General features: G+C 49.2%; 2 protein-coding genes across 2 annotated transcripts in view; both read right to left on the bottom strand.

The window, feature by feature from the left end:
• LOC140425875 (collagen alpha-4(VI) chain-like) overlaps window positions 1–21,578 on the bottom strand; it is a 285,411-nt gene that overhangs the window by 221,895 nt on the left and 41,938 nt on the right. The gene's annotated exons all lie outside the window — the stretch shown is intronic.
• Window positions 1–21,578, bottom strand: part of LOC140425657 (cartilage matrix protein-like) — a 52,393-nt gene that overhangs the window by 3,936 nt on the left and 26,879 nt on the right. Inside the window, exon 5 of the mRNA XM_072510155.1 lies at window positions 15,183–15,740. Coding sequence (XP_072366256.1) covers window positions 15,183–15,740 — 558 coding nt within the window. The remainder of the gene's footprint in view (window positions 1–15,182; window positions 15,741–21,578) is intronic.

Here is a 21,578-nt window from a genome sequence, read left to right as displayed (position 1 = left end):
GCTGATTGATTTCACAGCCATCCATTATCACAGCAAGGTGCCTGACATTTCACAGTTTGATTGATAGCTGCAAGCGGTTTTATGCTCATTGACATGGGACTATGAATACCAATGTTTGTTAAAAGGGATTGTGCACTTGAATGAAATGTTTGTTATCAGGCTTTATAGTTGAAGGAACATAAACATAACAAATTGATTTTTATGAACAAGAGTGCCCTTTCAGTATCGTGAAGTCTGCAATGCACACTTGGAATCTAATTTATGCAACTTAATTTTATCTCACCTCTGCATGGGGGCTGATGTCTGCCCGATAGTGGATACCAGGTGGCATGGTAGGTGAAAGGGCAAAACAGATACAGCATTTTACATACTGTTGAGGGAAATAGCCTCTCAGGGAAAGGCAGCAACAGCCAAATTTGTTGCACCACGGTTGGTTCTGCTGCAGAGGGGAGGAGTAAAAAGTGTGGGAATGCATTAGTTACTGGGGATTTAATTGTAACGGGAATAGATAGGCGTTTTTGTGGCTGCAAAGGAGACTCCAGGATGGTATGTTGCCTCCCTGGTGCTAGGGTCAAGGATGTCTCAGAGTGGCTACAGGGCGTTCTGGAAGTGGAGGGTGAACAGCCGGTGGTCGTGGTGCATATCGGTACCAACGACACAGGTAAAAAAAAAAGGGATGAAGTCCTGAAAGCAGAATATAGGGAGTTAGAAAGAAAGTTGAGAAGGGATTTGTTATGTTCGAGGTGTAACATAAGCGGCTTCCTTGTGGTGCACTTGACAAAGGAAGGTTCAGACATGGAGATAACTTCAACATGTTTATTAAACTATTTACACTTCTATTACTCGGGTTCGACACTACTGCTAATCCTACTATAGCTACCCAGACTGACTAACCAGTTGCTGCAATCCACGTGGTGGGAGTGATATTGAATCAACCCTGTGTCTCTACTCACTGACTGTCTCCACTGGAAAGAGGCAGATCATGTGTGTGGTGTCCTTTATATATGGGTTGGTGTAATGCCCTCTTGTGGTCGTGTCACCTCTGTGTGTATCGTGAATGTCCATTGGTCGTGTCCTATCTAACTGATCTATTGGTTTAGTGTGTGTGTGTGATGTTTCTCATGCTCCCTCTAGTGTCTAGCTAACCTACATGTATTTACATTGATGCACATCACCACATCCCCCTTTTTTATATGTTACATATTTTCTGCACACTTTGAGAAAATTGAACAAAAAACTGGTAGATAGGTTAAGGTATATACAAGTCATGGGAACAGTGATTAAACAATAAGTCCAAATCATTCATGAGAGTCCAAAAACCATCAATCATCATGGTCAAATGTCTCTCTTTGTTATGAACGCCATCAACTTCCCTGTGCCACAGGAACCAAGAAGTGGTCAAATCACTTCGCTGTCTGATTTGGAGTCCCTTTCTTTTTCGATATTTGTGATGATGCTGTCGGATGACATCTTGTAGCTGATAAGGTGTTGACGTTGAAGAGGTACCATTAACAGTATCATTCGAGGTCATGGGTGTATGTTGAAGTTGGATAAGACTGCACATACTGGTTCTGGCCACATGCTGTGCAGGAAGGGTGATCCTGCTGAGAGCCGTTGAAGCTTGTCGAATTGGAAACAGAATTGCTGCTCGCATAAATACCTGGTGATGGTGTGAAACTAGAACCTTGCATCTGATAGGAATATGCCATCTGGCCAGGCTGGGGTGCAGCAAATCCTGGGCTGTAACAAAGGCATCCAGTCTGTAGTGCAGATTGCGCTTGCGGTAGTCCTCCTTCCGTCTTGATTCCATTAGTGGGCAATCCGTAATGCTGGCCTGTTTGAGAATATGCTGCATAGACTGTGGCTGCTGCATGCCTGGGTTTGTCCAGCATGAGCTGTCAATGGCTGCACTGCTGGTGTGGAACAAATGTGTGGATATAGCTGTGGTGAATATTGGTGTATTCCTCTTGGATTGAAGCCGCTGCATGTTATCATTGACCCAGTGTAATTGTTAAGTGATCCATCTCCTGTCGTTGTGGCATCTGCTGTCACCCTGAGCATGCCATCACTGAGGTTGCGGCACTCCCTGTCTGGAGTAAAGTCCGGCTTACGTGAATCAGAGTCGGCGTTTGGTTGCTCCCCATCTGGAGTCTTGTCTGTTTTAACTGAGTCAGTGTTGGTTTGTTGATGCTCCCTGTCCGGAGTCTTAGCAGGTTCACTGGAGTCAGCTGAGTTTTCTTGAAGCTGCACGTCCGGAGTCGGAACATGCAGGAATGCATTGACTTGTGGAGAGGTTCGAGCGAATGAGGGTGGAAGTATCGTGGTGTCACCGGAGTCACCAGTGGTCTCACAGTGATTGTCGAGTGCCTCTGTACACACTAGCTGATGTCTGTTACTTTGCACATCTTGCATGGAAAGTGGGATGCTGTCGTCACTCGTCTCACATACCATGGGTAGAGCCTCAGTAGCTGCTTGTTGTTCACTTGGGTTGGGTAAATTGTCAGAGTCTTCATCTGGTGGTGCAAACAATGTGGGTGGACTGTCATTGTCTTGCTGTTGTCCTTCATTTGGGCTTGGACTGTCATCGTCGCTTTGTTCTTCACTGTAGCATGATAGACTGTCATGGTCGGCCTGCTGTGCACTGGAGCGTGGTAGACTGTCATAGTCTTCTTGCTGTTTACTTGAGCATGGCAGACTTGCATTGTCTGCTGCTAGTTGGTCAGAGGAGGTTGTTAGACCCTCATGGTCTTGTTCCTGCAAGGACTGCGCGTCGGAGTCTTGCGTTGCTTCTATCGTGGAGGCTGTCTACGAGCTCGCTGCGGAGGCTTGTGACACTGGAGTCACTTTTTGTTCATGCAAGGACTGCGGTGTGGAGTCTTGCGTGTCTTCTTTCGTAGAGTCGGGAACCCTCAGCGGTGCATGGACCACGCTCTGTGTGGCAGCAGGCAGCTCTCTGTGGGCTTGTACCGCTCTCTGTCTCTTAATTTCAGGCCGCAGCATAATCCTGCACTCACGAGTCGGGATGTCATATCTGCTGGGCTGAAGATCCTCAAATCCGAAGAACTCGTCGTCGGGGTTGTCAATGTGCAACACGTCTAGTTGCGGTTTGGATTTGGTACTGGGGTAGCCTCCCAAGGTGAAAGGTTCGTCTGAGTCGTTGTCTTCTAGGACCATTTCATCACTGCTTGCGTCGGAGCTGGCATTGGGCTCGCGAGGTCCAGAGAAAATGTAAAGGTCGGTTTCGAAGTAATCAAGGTCGGAATCATCGGTTTGGACGTAGGTAACTGCTTGTTACAGGGTTCTTCGGAGGTTAATTTCATTTCCTGGTTCAATTTGAGGCATTGTGCTGTCATTCCGGGTGAAGGAAGGTTGTTTTACGGCTTTAAAAGATTTTTTTCTTACATTTGGGATGTTTCCCCTTTAAATGGGTGTGGTCCGGGGCCTCTGATGTCATGACGCAGGTGACATCATATGTAGGAAGCGTTTGCGCATGCGCAAATCGCTGTTACTGTACTGATGGCCGTTTTCGTGATTGCGCATGCGCGGCGTCTCAGGCATGCGCAAAGGGACCTTCTCGTTCTGTGCGCTTCTCGCGCAACTGCACAAGTGCAGTCCCTTTAGAAAGATGGCCACCGATCAAAATTGTTCTCTGCTCCGGGATCTTGGCCTCGTGGTGAGTACTGGCACTTCTCTTACCTTTTCTTGCTGGTTGGAGTGTGTTTTACTCACAGTATTTGCCGAATTTGTCCAGCACAGCCTGGAAGTCGCTCCTGTTTTGCCCTTTGGAGAAATTGAATTTTTAAAAGATTTCTTCTGCTCTGGCCCTGGCTATGGTGAGCAGAAGCTTTGTCTTTTCAGCATCAGCCACTTCTTCTAGTTTGGCTGCTACCAGAAAAATGTCAAACATTTGCCGGAATGCCCGCCAGTTTTCGTGGAGATCGTCGTGGTACTGGAGCCGCCGCGGAACCCGGATCTCGAACATCTTGCCTGGGTATCATTGCTGGTTGTCGCTGTACGCTGAGGTATGGCTATATGGATTGAAACAGTTCACTCTGGTACCGTGATTTGTTATGTTGTAGGTGTAACATAAGCGGCTTCCTTGTGGTGCACTTGACAAAGGAAGGTTCAGACGTGGAGATAACTTCAACATGTTTATTAAACTATTTACACTTCTATTACTCGGGTTCGACACTGCTGCTAATCCTACTATAGCTACCCAGACTGACTAACCAGTTGCTGCAATCCACGTGGTGGGAGTGATATTGAATCAACCCTGTGTCTGTACTCACTGACTGTCTCCACTGGAAAGAGGCAGATCATGTGTGTGGTGTCCTTTATATATGGGTTGGTGTAATGCCCTCTTGTGGTCATGTCACCTCTGTGTGTATCGTGAATGTCCATTGGTCGTGTCCTATCTAACTGATCTATTGGTTGAGTGTGTGTGTGATGTTTCTGGTGTTCCCTCTAGTGTCTAGCTAGCCTACATTTATTTACATTGATGCACATCACCACAAGAAGTTGGACCTCAAAGGTAGTATCTCAGGGTTACTACCAGTGCCACATGCTAATCAGAGTAGAAATAACAGGATGTATCGGATGAATACGTGGGTGAAAAGATGGTGTGAGGGGGAGGGTTTTAGATTTCTCGGGCATTGGGACCGGTTCTTTGGGAAGTGGGACTTGTACAAACTGGACAGGATACACCTGGACAGGACCGAGACTGATGTCCTTGGGGGGGTACTTGCTAGAGCGGTTGAGGAGGGTTTAAACTAATATGGCGGGGGGTGGGGGGGGGGGGGGCGCGGGAATCTATGTAAGGATTCAGAGCAGGGGAATCAAGAACAAGAGAAAAAGACAAAAAGGAGAATAAGCAATGTGATAGGCAGAGCAATCAAGGGCCATATCAGATAATGACACTGTAAAAAACAGTAGGGATGGGACAAGGAACATTAAAACACCTTAAGGTTTTGTACCTGAACGCGTGGAGTGTGGTAAACCACTGTGTTCTGATATTAGAGGTTGTACGGTAGAACCTGCACTACTGGTTCATCTGTGGCCCCTGCATGCTAGCTCCGCCCAGGAGGTGGGTTATAAATATGCGAGGGCTCCAGTTCGCAGCCATTTCGTCAGCTGCTGTGGGAGGCCACACATCTGATAGTAATAAAGCCTCAGTTTGGATTCAACTTTGTCTCCAGTCAAATTGATCGTGCCTCAGTTTATTAGTGTCAGATTCAGAAAATGGACCTCTGGATTAAACCATATCGCCTGCAGCTGGATCCACTCGCAAGCGACACCAGAAAGGACTTCCAGCACTGGCTAGCTTGTTTTGAAGCATAAATCAACGCGGCGCCGACCCCTGTTCCAGAGTCTCAGAAGATTCAAATATTGTACTCCAGACTCAGCTCCAAACACTTCCCGCTGATCCAGGATGCGCCCAATTACGCTGATGCCATGACTCGACTCAAAGAAAATTATGAACAGAAGACGAACACGCTCTTCGTCAGACACGCGCTTGCAACGCGTACTCAACTACCTGGTGAGTCAATCGAGGACTTCTGGAGGCCCCTGATCCCATTAGTTCGGGACTGTGACTGCCAGGACGTTACAGCTAAGGAGCACTCAGATCTCCTTATGAGGGACGCTTTTGTAACTGGGATTGGTTCTGATGTTATCAGGCAGCGGCTCCTAGAAGGGGCCACGCGCGACCTCACAGAGACTAAAACACTAGCGCTTTCCATGACGGTTGCCCTGCGCAATGTCCAGTCCTACTCCGCCAACCGCACCGTCCACTCCTCCTATACTGCATGGGCCCCACATGCAACCGCCCCAGCGGGGGCGCTACCCACCCAATACGCCTGCGCTACGCGCCAGCCAGTGATCTCTGGGCGGCCCCAATGCTATTTTTACGGCAGCAAAAACACCCCCGCCAACGTTGCCCGGCCCGCGCTGCCCTTTGTAAGGCCTGCGGGAAGAAGGGCCACTTCGCTGCGGTGTGCCAGGCCCGCTCAGTGGCCGCGGTCGACCCACCCCCCCGGTCACGAACAATGGGCACCGCCATCCTCCTCTCCTCCCCATGCAATGTGCGACCAATGGGCGCCGCCATCTTCTCCCCCGCCAACACGTGCGTTTCATGGGCGCCGCCATCTTGTTCCACCCCCACAACGTGCGTTCCATGGGCGCCACCATTTTGTAATCCCCAGGATCTCCGGGCGACGCCATCTTGCCCACCCCGCAGCACATGGATACTAACGGCATTTCAGGACCTCAACTCAACGGCTGCCTCAGTACCCGACGATCAACCACGGCTCGCCTCCATGGCATTCGACCAGTCCCGACCACATAATCTGACCAATGCATCCACCAGCGTGAAAGTCAACGGCCATGTGACCTCCTGCCTACTGGACTCCGGGAGTACTGAGAGCTTTGTACACCTGTATACGGTAAGGTGCTGCTCCCTTAAGGTACACCCTACCAATCAAAGTATCTCCCTGGCCTCCGGATCCCATCGCGCAGCGATCCGGGGGTACTGCACGGTCACGCTCACAGTCCAAGGCGTAGAGTTCCATGGCTTTCGCCTCTACGTCCTCCCTAACCTCTGCGCTGCACTTATCCTCGGCCTGGACTTCCAGTGCAACCTCCAGAGCCTGACCCTTAAATTCGGCGGAACCTTACCACCCCTCACTGTGTGCGGCCTCGCGACCCTAAAGGTCGATCCTCCTTCCCTCTTTGCCAATCTAACTCCAGATTGCAAACCCGTCGCCACCAGGAGCAGACGGTACAGCACCCAGGATAAGGCCTTCATCAGGTCCGAGGTCCAGCGGTTGCTTCAGGAGGGAGTCATCGAGGCCAGCAACAGCCCCTGGAGAGCTAAAGTGGTCATGATTACGTCTGGGGAGAAAAACCGAATGGTCGTGGACTACAGCCAGACCATCAACAGGTACAAGCAACTCGACGGGTACCCCCTCCCATGCATATCTGACATGGTTAACCAGATTTCACAGTACCGGGTTTTCTCAACGGTGGACCTGAAATCCACTTACCACCAGCTCCCCATCCGTAAATCGGACCGGCCATACACCGCCTTCGAGGCAGACGGCCGGCTATGTCACTTCCTTAGGGTCCCCTTCGGCGTCACCAATGGGGTTTCGGTCTTCCAAAGGGAGATGGACCGAATGGTCGACCGGTACGGCTTGTGGGCCACGTTTCCATACCTAGGCAATGTGACCATCTGCGGACATGATCAGCAGGACCACGACGCCAACCTCGCTAAATGTCTCCGCACCGCCACTCTCCTCAATCTCACATATAACAAGGAGAAGTGAGTGTTCCGTACAAACCGCTTAGCCATCCTGGGCTCCGTGGTCCAGAACGGAGTTCTGGGGCCCGATCCCGACCGCATGCGCCCCCTCATGGAGCTCCCCCTCCCTCACTGCCCCAAGGCTCTCAAACGCTGCCTGGGGTTCTTCTCATATTACGCGCAGTGGGTCCTAAACTATGCGGACAAGGCCCGCCCACTCATACAGTCCACTTATTTCCCCCTGACGGCCGAGGCCCAACAGGCTTTCGCCCGGATCAGAGCTGATATTGCCAAAGCTGGAATGCACGCTGTAGACGAAACACTTCCTTTCCAAGTAGAAAGCGACGCATCGGACGTTGCCCTTGCCTCCACCCTCAACCAGGCAGGCAGGCCTGTGGCATTCTTTTCCCGCACCCTCCATGCCTCCGAGATTCAGCACTCATTTGTCGAAAAAGAGGCCCAGGCTATCGTTGAGGCTGTGCGACATTGGAGGCATTACCTGGCCGGCAGGAGATTCACTCTCCTCACTGACCAACAGTCGGTAGCCTTCATGTTCAACAACACACAGCGGGGCAAGATCAAAAATGATAAAATTTTGTGGTGGAGAATCGAGCTCTCCATCTATAATTACAAGATTAAGTATCGCCCTGGCAAACTCAACGAGTTCCCAGACGCCCTATCCCGGGGTACATGTGCCAGCGCACAAGTAGACCGACTCCGGGCCCTGCACGACAGCCTTTGTCACCCAGGGGTCATTCGGTTGTACCATTTCATTAAGGCACAAAATTTGCCCTACTCAGTCGAGGAAATAAGGACGATCACCAAGGACTGCCAGGTCTGTGCGGAGTACAAGCCGCACTTCTACCAGCCGGACTGCGCGCACCTGGTGAAGGCCTCCCGCCCCTTTCAACGCCTCAGCGTGGATTTCAAAGGCCCCCTCCCCTCCTCCGATCGACACACATATTTCCTCAGTGTGATCGATGAATACTCCCGGTTTCCCTTCGCTATCCCATGCCCCGACATGACGTCTGACACCCTCATTAAAGCCCTTAATTCTATCTTCACTCTGTTCGGCTTCCCCGCCTACATCCACTGTGACAGGGGATCCTCATTCATGAGTGATGAGCTACGTCAGTTCCTGCTCAGCAGGGGTATCGCCTCCAGCAGAACGACGAGCTACAAAGCCAGGGGAAACGGACAGGTAGAAAGGGAGAATGGGACAGTATGGAGGGCCGTCCAGCTGGCCCTGCGGTCCAGAAATCTCCCGGCCTCCCGCTGGCAAGAGGACCTCCCTGATGCACTACATTCCATTCGCTCATTACTCTGCACTGCTACTAACAGTACACCGCATGAACATCTTTTTGCCTTCCCCAGGAAGTCCACATCCGGGGTATCGCTCCCAACGTGGCTCACAGCTCCGGGAACCGTGCTTCTCTGTAAACATGTGCGGCTCCACAAGGCAGATCCGTTGGTGGAAAGGGTGCACCTGCTCCACGTAAACCCACAGTACGCCTATGTGGCGTTCCCCGACGACCGCCAGGATACCGTCTCCCTCAGGGACCTGGCACCAGCAGGTTCCACCCCCACACCACCCCCGTCGCCCCCGGCGCCACCCTCTCCTCCCCGCCACCCCCATCACCCCCCCCTAGGACCAGCCGTCCTCCCCCTGCCCACCCCCATTGAAGAAGAGGATTTCTGCACGCTCCCGGAGTCAACTTCGACCATGACAGCGCCAACATCGTCATCACCACTTCGTCGATCTCAAAGGACCATCAAGGCTCCGGACCGGCTGAACCTCTGACCGGCCCGCCGGATGACCAGAGACATTTTTTTTACTGCTCTGTAAATATTGAAAATTGCTAATTGTATATAGTTATCCACCAACCCCGCCGGACTCAATTTTAACATGGGTGAATGTGGTAAACCACTGTGTTCTGATATTAGAGATTGCACGGTAGAACCTGCACTACAGGTTCACCTGTGGCCCCTGCATGCTAGCTCCGCCCAGGAGCCGGGTTATAAATATGCGTGGCCTCCAGCTCGCAGCCATTTCGCCAGTTGCTGTAGGAGGCCACACAAAAGATACTACTGAAGCCTCAGTTTGGATTCAACTTCGTTTCCAGTCAAATTGATCGTGCCTCGCAGAGCATTCAAAATAAAATAGATGAAATAGTTGCGCAGATAGATGTAAAGGGGTGTGATGTGGTTGGGATTATGGGGACATGGCTCCAAGGTGACCAAGGGTGGGAACTAAACATTGAGGGTTATTCAATTTTTAGGAAGATCAGACAGAAAGAAAAGGATGGTGAAGTTTCAGTTTTGATTGAAGAAGATATTGATACAATACTGAGGAAAGCTATCAGTACAGATGATGTGGAATCTGTCTGGGTGGAGTTAAGAAACATCAAGGGGCAAACAACATTCGTATGGGTGGTATACAGACCACCAAACTGCAGTAGTAATGGTGGGAATAGCATTGGACTGGAAATCAGAGTTGCATGTGATAAAGGAATATCTGTGATTGTGGGTGACTTTAATCCGTAAATAAATTGGGTGACTCAAATTAGTCACAGTACAATAGAGGAGGAATTTCGGGAGTGTATGCGGGATGGTTTTCTGGACCAGTATGCTAACGAACCAACAGGGGAGCAGGCCATCTTGGAATGAATGTTGTGCAATGAGAAAGGATTAGTTGGCAATCTAGTTGTGTGAGAGAACCCTTGGGGATGAGTTACCATAGCATGGTAGAATTCTTTATCAAGGTGAATAGTGAGGTAGCTGATTCTGAGACCAGGGCCCTGAACCTCAATGAAGGTAACTATGATGGTATGAGGCATGAACTGGCAATGACGGACTGGGAAACAATACCGAAAGGAAGGACAGCGGACAGGCAATGGCAGGCATTCAAGGAATGAATAGGTGAACTCCAAACGTTGTTCATTCCTGTTTGGCACAAGAGTAGAAAGGGAACTGTGGTCAAACCATGGCTTAACAAGGGAATTTAGAGATAGTATTAGATTCAAAGAAGAGGCTTACAAATTAGTTTGAAAAAGCAATAGAATTAAGGATTGGGAAAAGTTATAAAATTCAGTAAAGGCAGACCAAGGGATTGATTAAGAAGGGGAAAATACATTTTGAAAGCAAACTCGCAGAGAAGATAAAAACTGACTGTAAAATTTTCTGTAGGTATGTAAAGAGAAAAAGATTGATTAAAAATAATGTACAGTCAAAAACGGGGGATTCAAAACAAGGAACTAAGAAATGGCTGAGGAACTAAATTTGTACTTTGCTCCTGTCTTCACAAAGGAAGACATGAATAATGTCCCGGAAGTTCTGAGAAACACAAGTTTTAGTGAGGAGCAGAAGGAAATTAGTATTAGTAAATAAATGGTTTTAGGAAAATTAATAGGATTGAAGGCGGACAAACTCCAGGGTCTGATTATCTTCACCCCAGACTTAAGGAAGTGGCACTAGAAATAGTAGATCCATTGGTGGTTATTTTCCAAAGTTCTTTGGACCCTGGAATGGTTCTTACAGATTAGAGGATAGTAAATGCACCCCGCTATTCAAGAAAGGAGGTAGAGAGAAAATAGGGAACTATAATATTAATCTTTCTTAGTGTCACAAGTAGGCTTACATTAACACTGTAATGAAGTTACTGTGAAAATCCCCTAGTCGCCACACTCCGGCGCCTGTTCGGGTACACAGAGAGAATTCAGAATGTCCAATTCACCTAACAAGCCCTTCTTTCGGGACTTGTGGGAGGAAACCAGAGCACCCGGTTTCCAGGGAGACCAGTGAGCCTCACGTCGGTGGTAGGGAAGTTGCTGGAGTCCATTATCAATGATTTCATAGTACAGCATTTGGAAAGCAGTGGTGTAATCAGAAAAAGTCAGCATGGATTTATGAAAGGAAAATCATGCTTGACTAATCTACTAGAACAAAGAACAATACAGCATAGGAACAGGCCCTTCAGCCCTCCAAGCCTGCGCCGATCAGGTGTCCTATTTAGACCAACCGCTTGTATCCTTCTATACCCCTTATGTAAAAAACTTCTCCCACATCTCCACTGAACCTTTCCCCCCTCACCTTGAACTTGTGCCCTCTTGTAATTGTCATTTCCGCCCTGGGAAAAAACCTCCAACTGTTCACCCTATCTATATAATTTTATAAACTTCTATCAGGTCGCCCCTCAACCTCCGTCTCTCTAGGGAGAACAATCTGAGTTTATTCAATCTCTCCTCATTGCTAATACCCTCAATACCAAGCAACATCCTGGTAAACCTTTTCTGTACTCTCTCCAAAGCCTCCACGTCCTTCTGGTAGTGCGATGACCAGAATTGGACACAGTATTCTAAATGTGGCCTAACCAACGTTCTGTATTATTGTAACATAATCTATGAGCTTTTATACTCGATACCGCATCCTATGAAGGCAAGCATGCCATATGCTTTCTTTACCACTATTTTCAACTGTGCTGCCACTTTTAAGGATCTGTGGACCTGCACACCCAGATCTCTGTGTCTCTATGCTCCTGATGGTTCTGCCATTTATTTTATAGTTCCCACTTGAATTGGATCTACCAAAATGCATCACCTCGCATTTGTCTGGGTTAAATTCCATCTGTCATTTCTCTGCCCAATTTTGTAGTCGATCTATATTCGATTGTATTCTCTGACAATCTTCATCACTATCCGCAACTCCTGCAATCTTAGTATCATCCGCAAACAGACCACCAAATGCAGTGGTAATGTTGGGAATAGCATTAGACCAGAAATTAGAGTAGCACGTGATAAAGGAATATTTGTGATTATGGTGACTTTAATCTGCAAATAGCTTGGGTGACTCAAATTAGTCACAGTACAATAGAGGAGGAATTTCTGGAATGTATGAGAGAAAACAAGGAACTATAATATTAATCTTTATTAGTGTCACAAGTAGGCTTACATTAACACTGCACATGAAGTTACTGTGAAAATCCCCGAGTCGCCACACTCCAGTGCCTGATCAGGTACACTGAGGGAGAATTCAGACTGTCCAATTCACCTAACAAGCACGTCTTTCGGGACTTGTGGGAGGAAACCGGAGCACCTGGTTTCCAGTGAGACCAGTGAGCCGAAAGTCGGTGGTAGGGAAGTTGCTGGAGTCCATTATCAAGGAGTTCATAGCACAGCATTTGGAAAGCAGTGGTGTAACCAGACAGTCAGCATGGATTTAAGAAAGGAAAATCATGCTTGACAAATCTACTAAAATATTTTGAAGATGTAACTCGTAGAGTTGACCAGGGAGAACCGGTGGATGTGGTTTATTTAGATTTTGAGAAGGCTTTCGACAAGGTCTCACATTGCAAATTAATATGTCAAGTTAAAATACATGAGATTACGGCTAGTGTCTTGAGATGGATAGAAAGCTGGTTAGCAGACAGGAATGAAAAAATTAGAATAAGTGAACCTTTTTCTGATTGGCATGCAGTGACTAGTGGAGTACTGTAGAGATCTGTGCTAGGACGCCAACTGTTCACATTATATATTAATGATTTGGACGAGGGAACTAAATGTATTATCTCCAAATTTGCAGATGATTCAAAGTTGGGTGGGAGGGTGAGCTGTTAGGAGGATGCAGAGATGCTTCAGCAAGATTAGGACAGGCTGAGTGAGTGGGCATATATGCATGGCAGATGCAGTATAATGTGCATAAATGTTAGGTTATCTACTTTTGTTGCAAAAATAGGAAGGCAGATTATTATTTGAATGGGTGTAAATTGAGAGAGGTGGATACTCAGTGAGACCTCATGCATCAGTCACTGAAAGTAAGCGCACAGGTACAACAGGCAGTAAAGAAGGCAAATTGTATGTTGGTCTTCATAGAGAGAGGATTTGAATATAGGAATAGAGATGCTTTACTGTAATTGTATAGGGCATTGGTGAGGCCACACCTGGAGTATTGTGTGCAGTTTTGGTGTCCTTATCTGAGGAGGATGTTCTTGCTATAGAGCGAGTGCAGTGAAGATTTACCAGGCTGATTAACATTAGAAAAGGCAATCCAGATTATCAGGCAATCTGAAGTCAGACAGCAAAACAGATCTATATTATGGAACGAAGATAAATCACGGTACAAAATAGCTTCAGTGACAGTACAGCTCACAAAGAAATGAAAGGGCAAAGACACTCGAGGGCAAGGAAGGCAATATGCAAACAAAAAGCAAAATGATGATAAACCATGCCAGTGCTGTGGCATCAAAAGGCCTCATGGGCACAAGCAATGCTTCCACTCTAACCAGATGGGGCATTTAAGTAAAATGTGTAAATGCCTTGAATCCTTCAGAGGATCACAAGTGAATCAATGAGATAGAAGATTTACACCAAGACTATGACCAGTGATGTTTCTTAAGAGAAATTAAGGATTCCAGATCGGCATTCTGGAACGCTGACATATATATCAATGGGCTCATCCCAAATTTTAATCTGGAAACAGGCACCAGTAAAACAGTCCTATTTGATTTTATTTTATTTTTAATTTAGAGTATCCAATTCATTTTTTCCAATTAAGGGGCAATTTAGCGTGGTCAATCCAACTAGCCTCCTTGGATTACTGCAGGCAGCAGGAAAATAAAACAAAAAAGATTTGTTTGCAATGCCATCATTAGTGCCAGGAAGGAGAGCTAGTTAATTTTAAGCAATCTATGTTTTTATTGTTGGATATTAGAAGTAAAGGCTGGGATTCTCCGGCCCCGTCCGCCTGGCGACCGGAGAATGCGGCACGAAGTCAATGGAGAATGCATCTCCATTCTACATAGCTCGCCCGTGGCATTCATGCGGCGGGCGGGCTGGGAGAATCCAGCCCAAAGGAACAGATTTAAGTGAGTTTAATTTCATGTTACTGTGTAAGGAAGGTTAATAGTTCATTGGCCATTTGGAGGCAGACTTGCCTCTAACTTTTACATTGGGGTACATACCCCAATTGGGTTCAATTCCCGCACCAGCCTCCCCGAACAGGCGCCGGAATGTGGCGACTAGGGGCTTTTCACAGTAACTTCATTGAAGCCTACTCGTGACAATAAGCGATTTTCATTTCATTTCATTTTCATACCCATAGAGTAAAGTGGTGCCAACCATATTTGCTCTGCCTCCCCCCCCCCCCCCCCCCACCCCCCCGCCAGTTTTCTTCCTGTAAACTCCCCAATTCTCTCTCTCTCTCTCTTGTCTGCCTCTCCAATCTAATTCTCCCCCCAATCTGTTACCCAATCCTGTTCTTTTCTTTCTGACTTCACCTTCCAGCGTTGTCGCTCTCTTTTCCTTCATACTTTCCTCTCCATCTTTCAGTTCCCAATCCCTGTGCTGTTCCCTGCCCACTTCCTTCATTCTCAAGTTTCTTCGGTGACATCACCTGGGTATGAGGGAAACAACCTCACGCAAAGGGAAACCTCTGGAGAGAGTGAAGAATCAATTAGCTCACAACCACTCAGTTAGTTCAAGCCTACTTCAAGCCCAGGTGCTCGGTGCAATTGTAAAAAGTAGGAATAAATGTGCAGGAAAAAAGAGGATAATCTGTCATCTGTCAGAGCACCTGTTAAGTTATTATGGTTTTCAAAATTCTTCCTTTCAATGTGGCTGCTTGGCTGAAGTATGTCAGGTTTCTGGCATTAAAAGGAACTCAACAATTGTCACCATCTTGAGGAGACAACTAATCTTCTACGTCTGCCCTGATGGTAATCTTGCTACCTAGCAACGCATACTGGAAAACTGAACAGTAAAACATCCATGATTTTCCAAAATCCATTGCCAGTGGCCCAGGCTCCCCATTCTAGCATTGGCTTTAAAGTTTCCTCCAAACATAGCATTAATCTGCGAGTTTAAAAAGGAATTTTGAAACTTTTTAAACTCACCATTTGGACTGCGTGCTTTACATGAAATCCATTTATCCAGGTCCTTTAAGGTATCAAAGTTGTCTAGATGAAATGCTTTTTCTTGGGATCCTGAAATCGTCACAAGCTCAGCATGATTAGCAGCGCCAATACCGATGGCAAAAACATTAACCCCTCTATCTCTGATGGCTCTGGCAGCTTCAGACACATGATCGCCTGACTTTCCATCTGTTATCAGTAAGAGGTATTGTCGTTTTCCCGTCCGACCCCCTTTTGAGCTATCAAAGTAGTCGATTGTAAAGTTCAGTGCTTGGCCAATATTTGTACCCCCATGTAACTGCTGAATCTGATGAACAGCTTTCAGTAATACTGCTTTGTCATCATATTGATCAAGCTGGAATTCCAAACGTAGCTTAGTGCTGAACTGTATGACGCCAATTTGGGTTCTGGTTTTACCAAACTCATTTTTGCTGATAAAGGTTTTTATTGCTTCTTTTACTTGTTCAAAGTTTTGAGAGCGTATACTACTTGATCCATCGATTAGGAAAATGATGTCCGCCACTTCTGGATCACTGCAGGCTGCAGAAAAAGAAAAGAAAAGAGATTTGTTTGCAATGTCATCATTTGTGCCAGGAAGGAGAGGTAGTTAGTTTTAAGCAATCCATGTTTGTATTGTTGGATATTAGAAGTAAAGGCCGGGATTCTCCGTCCCCGTCCGCCTGGTGACCGGAGAATGCGGCACGAGGTCAATGGAGAATGCATCTCCATTCTACATAGCTCGCCCATGGCATTCATGCGGCGGGCGGGCTGGGAGAATCCAGCCCAAAGGAACAGATTTAAGTGAGTTTAATTTCATGTTACTGTGTAAGGAAGGTTAATAGTTCAGTTTAATTTGCGCTAAACAATGGTGTTTGCATGTTATTAGAGAGTTTACAACAAGGGTACATCTCAAGTACCCTTCTTTGATGTGAACCACAATGTTTATAAATACTCGTGTAATGATTGTCGGCTTCTCACCACATCAAAGGAGCTAAATAGTTTCATTTCCTCGTTTCTCACCTCCAGGATTCATCTGCCCCTTTCCCTGTCAATACTGATCCCCTAAGCCCGCCACTGGAGGATGAGTCTGGTCCCAGCAAGATGCTGAACTGACTCTAATGTGCTGCTCCACTTCTTTGGGACTCAGTAAAATGGCCACCGGTTCTGGTGGTGCTGCGGAATAAGAGCACTGCTGACTGTTTGATTGGCTGGCAGCTCCAATACAGGATAACCTTTTGGATGGGAGCAGATTTCTGGCTGAGCCAATTACAGGCCCTCCAGTTGTTAAATGACTGACGTGTGAGTTGACCATTTGGAGGTAGACTTGCCTCTAACTTTTACATTAGGGTACATACCCATAGAGTAAAGTTGTTGTGGTAGTCTGTGTAGAGGTATTACGGTACCTGGTAATGCTGGAACACCATTGGTAGATATTGTATGTTTCCTATTGGTCAAGCTGTATGGTAGCTCCGCCCTGCAAGGCGGGGTATAAGAGCCCGTGCCGCCCCAGCAGCATTCATTCTGTAACTGAGCTGCTGGGGGAAACATCTAGCTTATTAAAGCCTTCAGTTGGACTACAACCTCGCTTTAGTGGTCATTGATCGTGCATCAATTTAATAAGCTAGATTTAAAAGGATGGAGCTCCGAATCAAGCCGGGGTGACTGCAACTCAGCCCCCACGCAGCGAACTCAATGACAATCTTCAAGCACTGGCTGGCATGTTTTAAAGGATATCTCGGGACGGCCGAAAACACACCCACGGGAGAACAGGAATTGCAAGTCCTGCACTCGAGGGTGAGCCCGGAAATTTACACCCTCATCGAGGACGTGGACGACTTTGATGCAGCAATGGAGCTGCTAAAAGGACATTATATTCGCCCGGTAAACCAGGTCTGCGCCCGACATCTGCTAGCAATGAGGTGACAAATCCCTGGGGAATCGCTGGAAGAATTCTACCGTGCGCTCCTGGTGTTGGGGAGATACTGCAGCTGCCCGCACGTTTCGTTGAGCGACCACACAGAACTTTTGATCCGGGACGCTTTTGTGGCAGGTATGCTGTCCTCCCAAATCGCCCTAGAAAGACACCCTAGGCCTCAAGGAGGCACGGGCCCTTGCAGGCTCCCTGGATGTGGCCTCCCGAAACGCCCGTGTTTACGTCCCCAACCGTACAGCAGCCCCCTGGGCAGCGTGGAACCCCTCCGCAGCCGACCCCGAGACATCTCCCATCGCCCCACAAGCTTGTGCTGCAAGGCGGCCTGGCAAACCCGGGGGGCCCCGCTGTTACTTTTGCGGGCAGGCCAAGCACCCCCGGCATCGCTGCCCGGCCCGCGCATCCACCTGCAAGGGATGCGGTAAAAAGGGTCACTTTGTGGTGGTATGCCAGGCCCGTGCGGTCGCCGCTGTCTCCGGTGGCGAATGCGGACCGCCACCACAACCCTCTCCACGGTCCCCGTGCGGCCAGCGGGTGCCGTCATCTTCCTCCTCCGGGGCCACGTGCAGCCCCCGGGTGCCGCCATCTTGTCCCGCGGACGCCACGTGCGACCAATGGGAGCCGCCAGCTTGGATAGACTCCCAGGACCCCAGCTCGGCTGACCGCTCACCGCCCGAAGAGAACACTCAACTGCTGCCGCGATTAGCCTCGGTGACCCTGGACCAGTCCCGGCCTCGAAAACTCTCAACTGCTACAACAACAATACTAATCAATGGGCACGAGACGTCCTGCTTAATCGACTCTGGGAGCACGGAGAGCTTCATACACCCCGACACGGCAAGACGCTGTTCTGTCCCCATCCACCCCGTTGATCAAAATATTTCCCTGGCCCCCAGTTCCCACTCAGTAGAGATAAAGGGGTTTTGTGTAGCAAACCTCACGGTCCAGGGAAGGGAGTTTAAAAATTACCGGCTCTACGTCCATCCCCACCTCTGCGCGGCCACACTCCCATGGTTAGACTTCCAGTGCAATCTCCAAAGTCTAACTTTCAAATTCGGCGGCCCTATACCCCTTCTCACTTTCTGCAGCCTCGTGACCGTCAAGGTCAATCCGCCTTCCCTGTTTGCGAACTTCACCCCGGATTGCAAACCCGTCGCCACCAGGAGCAGACGGTACAGTGCCCAGGATCAGATCTTTATTAGGTCAGAGGTCCAAAGGCTACTGAGGGAAGGAGTCATTGAAGCTAGCAACAGTCCCTGGTGAGCTCAAGTAGTGGTGGTAAAGACCGGGGAGAAGCAAAGGATGGTCATCGACTACAGTCAGACCATCAACAAGTTTACGCAGCTGGATGCTTACCCTCTCCCCCGCCTATCTGACCTGGTAAACAGGATCGTGCATTACAAGGTCTTCTCCACGGTGGATCTTAAGTCCGCCTACCACCAGCTCCCCATCCGTATTCGTGACCGCAAGTACACTGCCTTTGAGGCAGATGGGCGGCTCTACCACTTCTTAAGGGTTCCCTTCGGTGTCACTAACGGGGTCTCGGTGTTCCAGCGCGAGATGGACCGAATGGTTGACCGGTACGGTTTACGGGCAACATTCCCGTATCTCGATAATGTCACCATCTGCGGCCACGACCACGACATCAACCTCCGAAAATTCCTCCAGACCGCAAAGATCCTTAACTTTACATACAACATGGATAAATACGTGTTTAGCACCGACCACGTAGCCATCCTTGGCTACGTTGTGCGAAATGGAGTTATCGGCCCCGACCCTGAACGCATGCACCCCCTTATGGAGTTCCCCCTCCCCCACTGCTCCAAGGCCCTGAAGCGCTGCCTAGGGTTTTTCTCTTACTATGCCCAGTGGGTCCCCAACTATGCGGACAAGGCCCGTCCCCTGATCCAATCCACAGTTTTTCCCCTGTCGATAGAGGCCCGCCAGGCCTTCAGCCGCATCAAAGAAGACATTGCAAAGGCCACAATGCACGCCATCGACGAGTCCCTCCCCTTCCAGGTCGAGAGCGACGCGTCTGACGTAGCTCTGGCGGCCACCCTCAACCAAGCGGGCAGACCCGTGGCCTTCTTCTCATGTACCCTCCATGCTTCCGAAATTCGCCATTCCTCAGTCGAAAAGGAGGCCCAGGCCATAGTAGAAGCTGTGCGGCATTGGAGGCATTACCTGGCCGGCAGTAGATTCACTCTCCTCACTGACCAATGGTCGGTTGCTTTCATGTTCGATAATGCACAGCGGGGAAAGATAAAAATCGATAAGACCTTGCGGTGGAGGATCGAACTCTACACCTATAACTACGAGTTCTTGTATCGTCCCGGGAAGGTAAACGAGCCTCCTGATGCCCTGTCCCGCGGCACATGTGCTAACGCACAAGTGGACCGCCTCCGAGCCCTCCACGAGGACCTCTGCCAGCCGGGAGTCACTCGCTTCTTCCACTTTATCTTTTTTTTTAAAATATGTTTATTCAAAGTTTTTCCAACAAAAATTTTCAACCAATTAAATCCACCCCCCCGTAACAGAAAAGAAAAAGAGAAAAGAACAGAACAGAACGTAAACATATCAATCAAACATAATACAGAACTTATACAATGGGTTTCTCCCGCACATATTAACCCTCCCATATGCTTTTTTTTTTTAACAAGTACCCCGAGGAAAACCCCGCCCAAATACCCCCCCGCCGAAAGAGACACCCCCCTCCCCCTCCCCCCCCCCCCCCCCCCCCCCCCCCCCCCCCCCCCACTCCCTCCCTGGGTTGCTGCTGCTGCTGACCGACCTCATTCTAACGCTCCGCGTGATAGTCTAGGAACGGTTGCCACCGCCTGAAGAACCCCTGCGCAGACCCTCTCAAGGCAAACTTTATCCGCTCCAGCTTAATGAACCCTGCCATGTAATTTATCCAGGCTTCCACACTGGGGGGCTTCACGTCCTTCCACATGAGCAAGATCCTCCGCCGGGCTGTCAGGGACGCAAAGGCCAGAATCCCGGCCTCTTTTGCCTCCTGCACTCCCGGCTCGTCCGCCACCCCAAATAATGCCAGCCCCCAACTTGGCTTGACCTGGACTTTCACCACCTTGGACATAGTCTTCGCGAAACCCCTCCAGAACCCATCCAGTGCCGGGCACGACCAGAACATGTGGCCGTGATTCGCCGGGCTTCCCGAGCACCTCCCGCATCTGTCCTCCATCCCAAAGAACCTACTCAGCCTCGCCCCTGTCATATGCGCTCTGTGAATAACCTTAAACTGTATCAGGCTGAGCCTGGCACATGAGGAAGAGGAATTAACCCTACTCAGGGCATCAGCCCACAGACCCTCTTCAATCTCCTCCCCCAACTCCTCCTCCCACTTGTCCTTCAGATCCTCTACCGAGGCCTCCTCCTCTTCTTTCACCTCCTGATATATCGCCGAAACCTTGCCTTCTCCGACCCATACACCCGAAATCACCCTGTCCTGAATCCCCTGTACCGGGAGCAGCGGGAATTCCCTCACCTGCCGCCTCACAAACGCCCTCACTTGCATATACCTGAACGCATTTCCCAGGGGTAACCCAAACTTCTCCTCCAGGGCCCCCAGGTTCGCAAATGTCCCATCTATAAACAGGTCCCCCATCCTTCTGATCCCTGCCAGATGCCAGCCCCGTCCATCCTTCCTGGGACGAACCAATGTTTCTCCCGGATCGGGGACCACACCGAGGCTCTCATCTCACCCCTATGTCGTCTCCACTGCTCCCAGATCTTTAGCGTTGCCGCCACCACCGGACTCGTGGTGTACCTTGTCGGCGAGAGCCGCAGCGGTGCCGTCACCAGCGCCCTCAGGCTTGTTCCTTTGCAGGACGCCATCTCCAACATCTTCCATGCCGCCCCCTCTCCCTCTATTACCCACTTACGGATCATCGCCACGTTGGCTGCCCAATAATAGCCACCCAGATTCGGCAACGCCAGCCCTCCTTTGTCCCTACTATGCTCCAGAAACCCCCTCCTTACCCTCTGGGTCTTGTTTGCCCACACAAAACCCATGATGCTCCTACCTACCCGCCTAAAAAAGGCCTTGGTAATCATGATAGGAAAAAGAAACCTCGGGAGGACCATCATTTTAATCGACTGTACCCTGCCCGCTAGCGAGAGTGGCAACACATCCCATCTTTTGAATTCCTCCTCCATCTGCTCCACCAGCCGCGTCAAATTAAGTTTGTGCAGGGCCCCCCAGCTCCTAGCTACCTGGATCCCCAAGTACCGAAAGCTCCTTTCCGCCCTCTTCAACGGTAGGTCGTCTATCCCTCTTCCCTGGTCCCCTGGTCGCACCACAAAGAGCTCACTTTTCCCTACATTGAGCTTATAGCCCGAGAAGTCCCCAAACTCCCTTAGGATCCGCATGACCTCCACCATTCCCTCCACTGGATCTGCCACATACAGCAAAAGGTCATCCGCATACA

Source organism: Scyliorhinus torazame, chromosome 6 (genome assembly GCF_047496885.1).
Source record: "Scyliorhinus torazame isolate Kashiwa2021f chromosome 6, sScyTor2.1, whole genome shotgun sequence".
Lineage (NCBI taxonomy): Eukaryota > Metazoa > Chordata > Chondrichthyes > Carcharhiniformes > Scyliorhinidae > Scyliorhinus > Scyliorhinus torazame.
The sequence above is the reverse complement of the archived record's forward strand: the minus strand, read 5'-3'. Positions and strand labels throughout refer to the sequence as shown.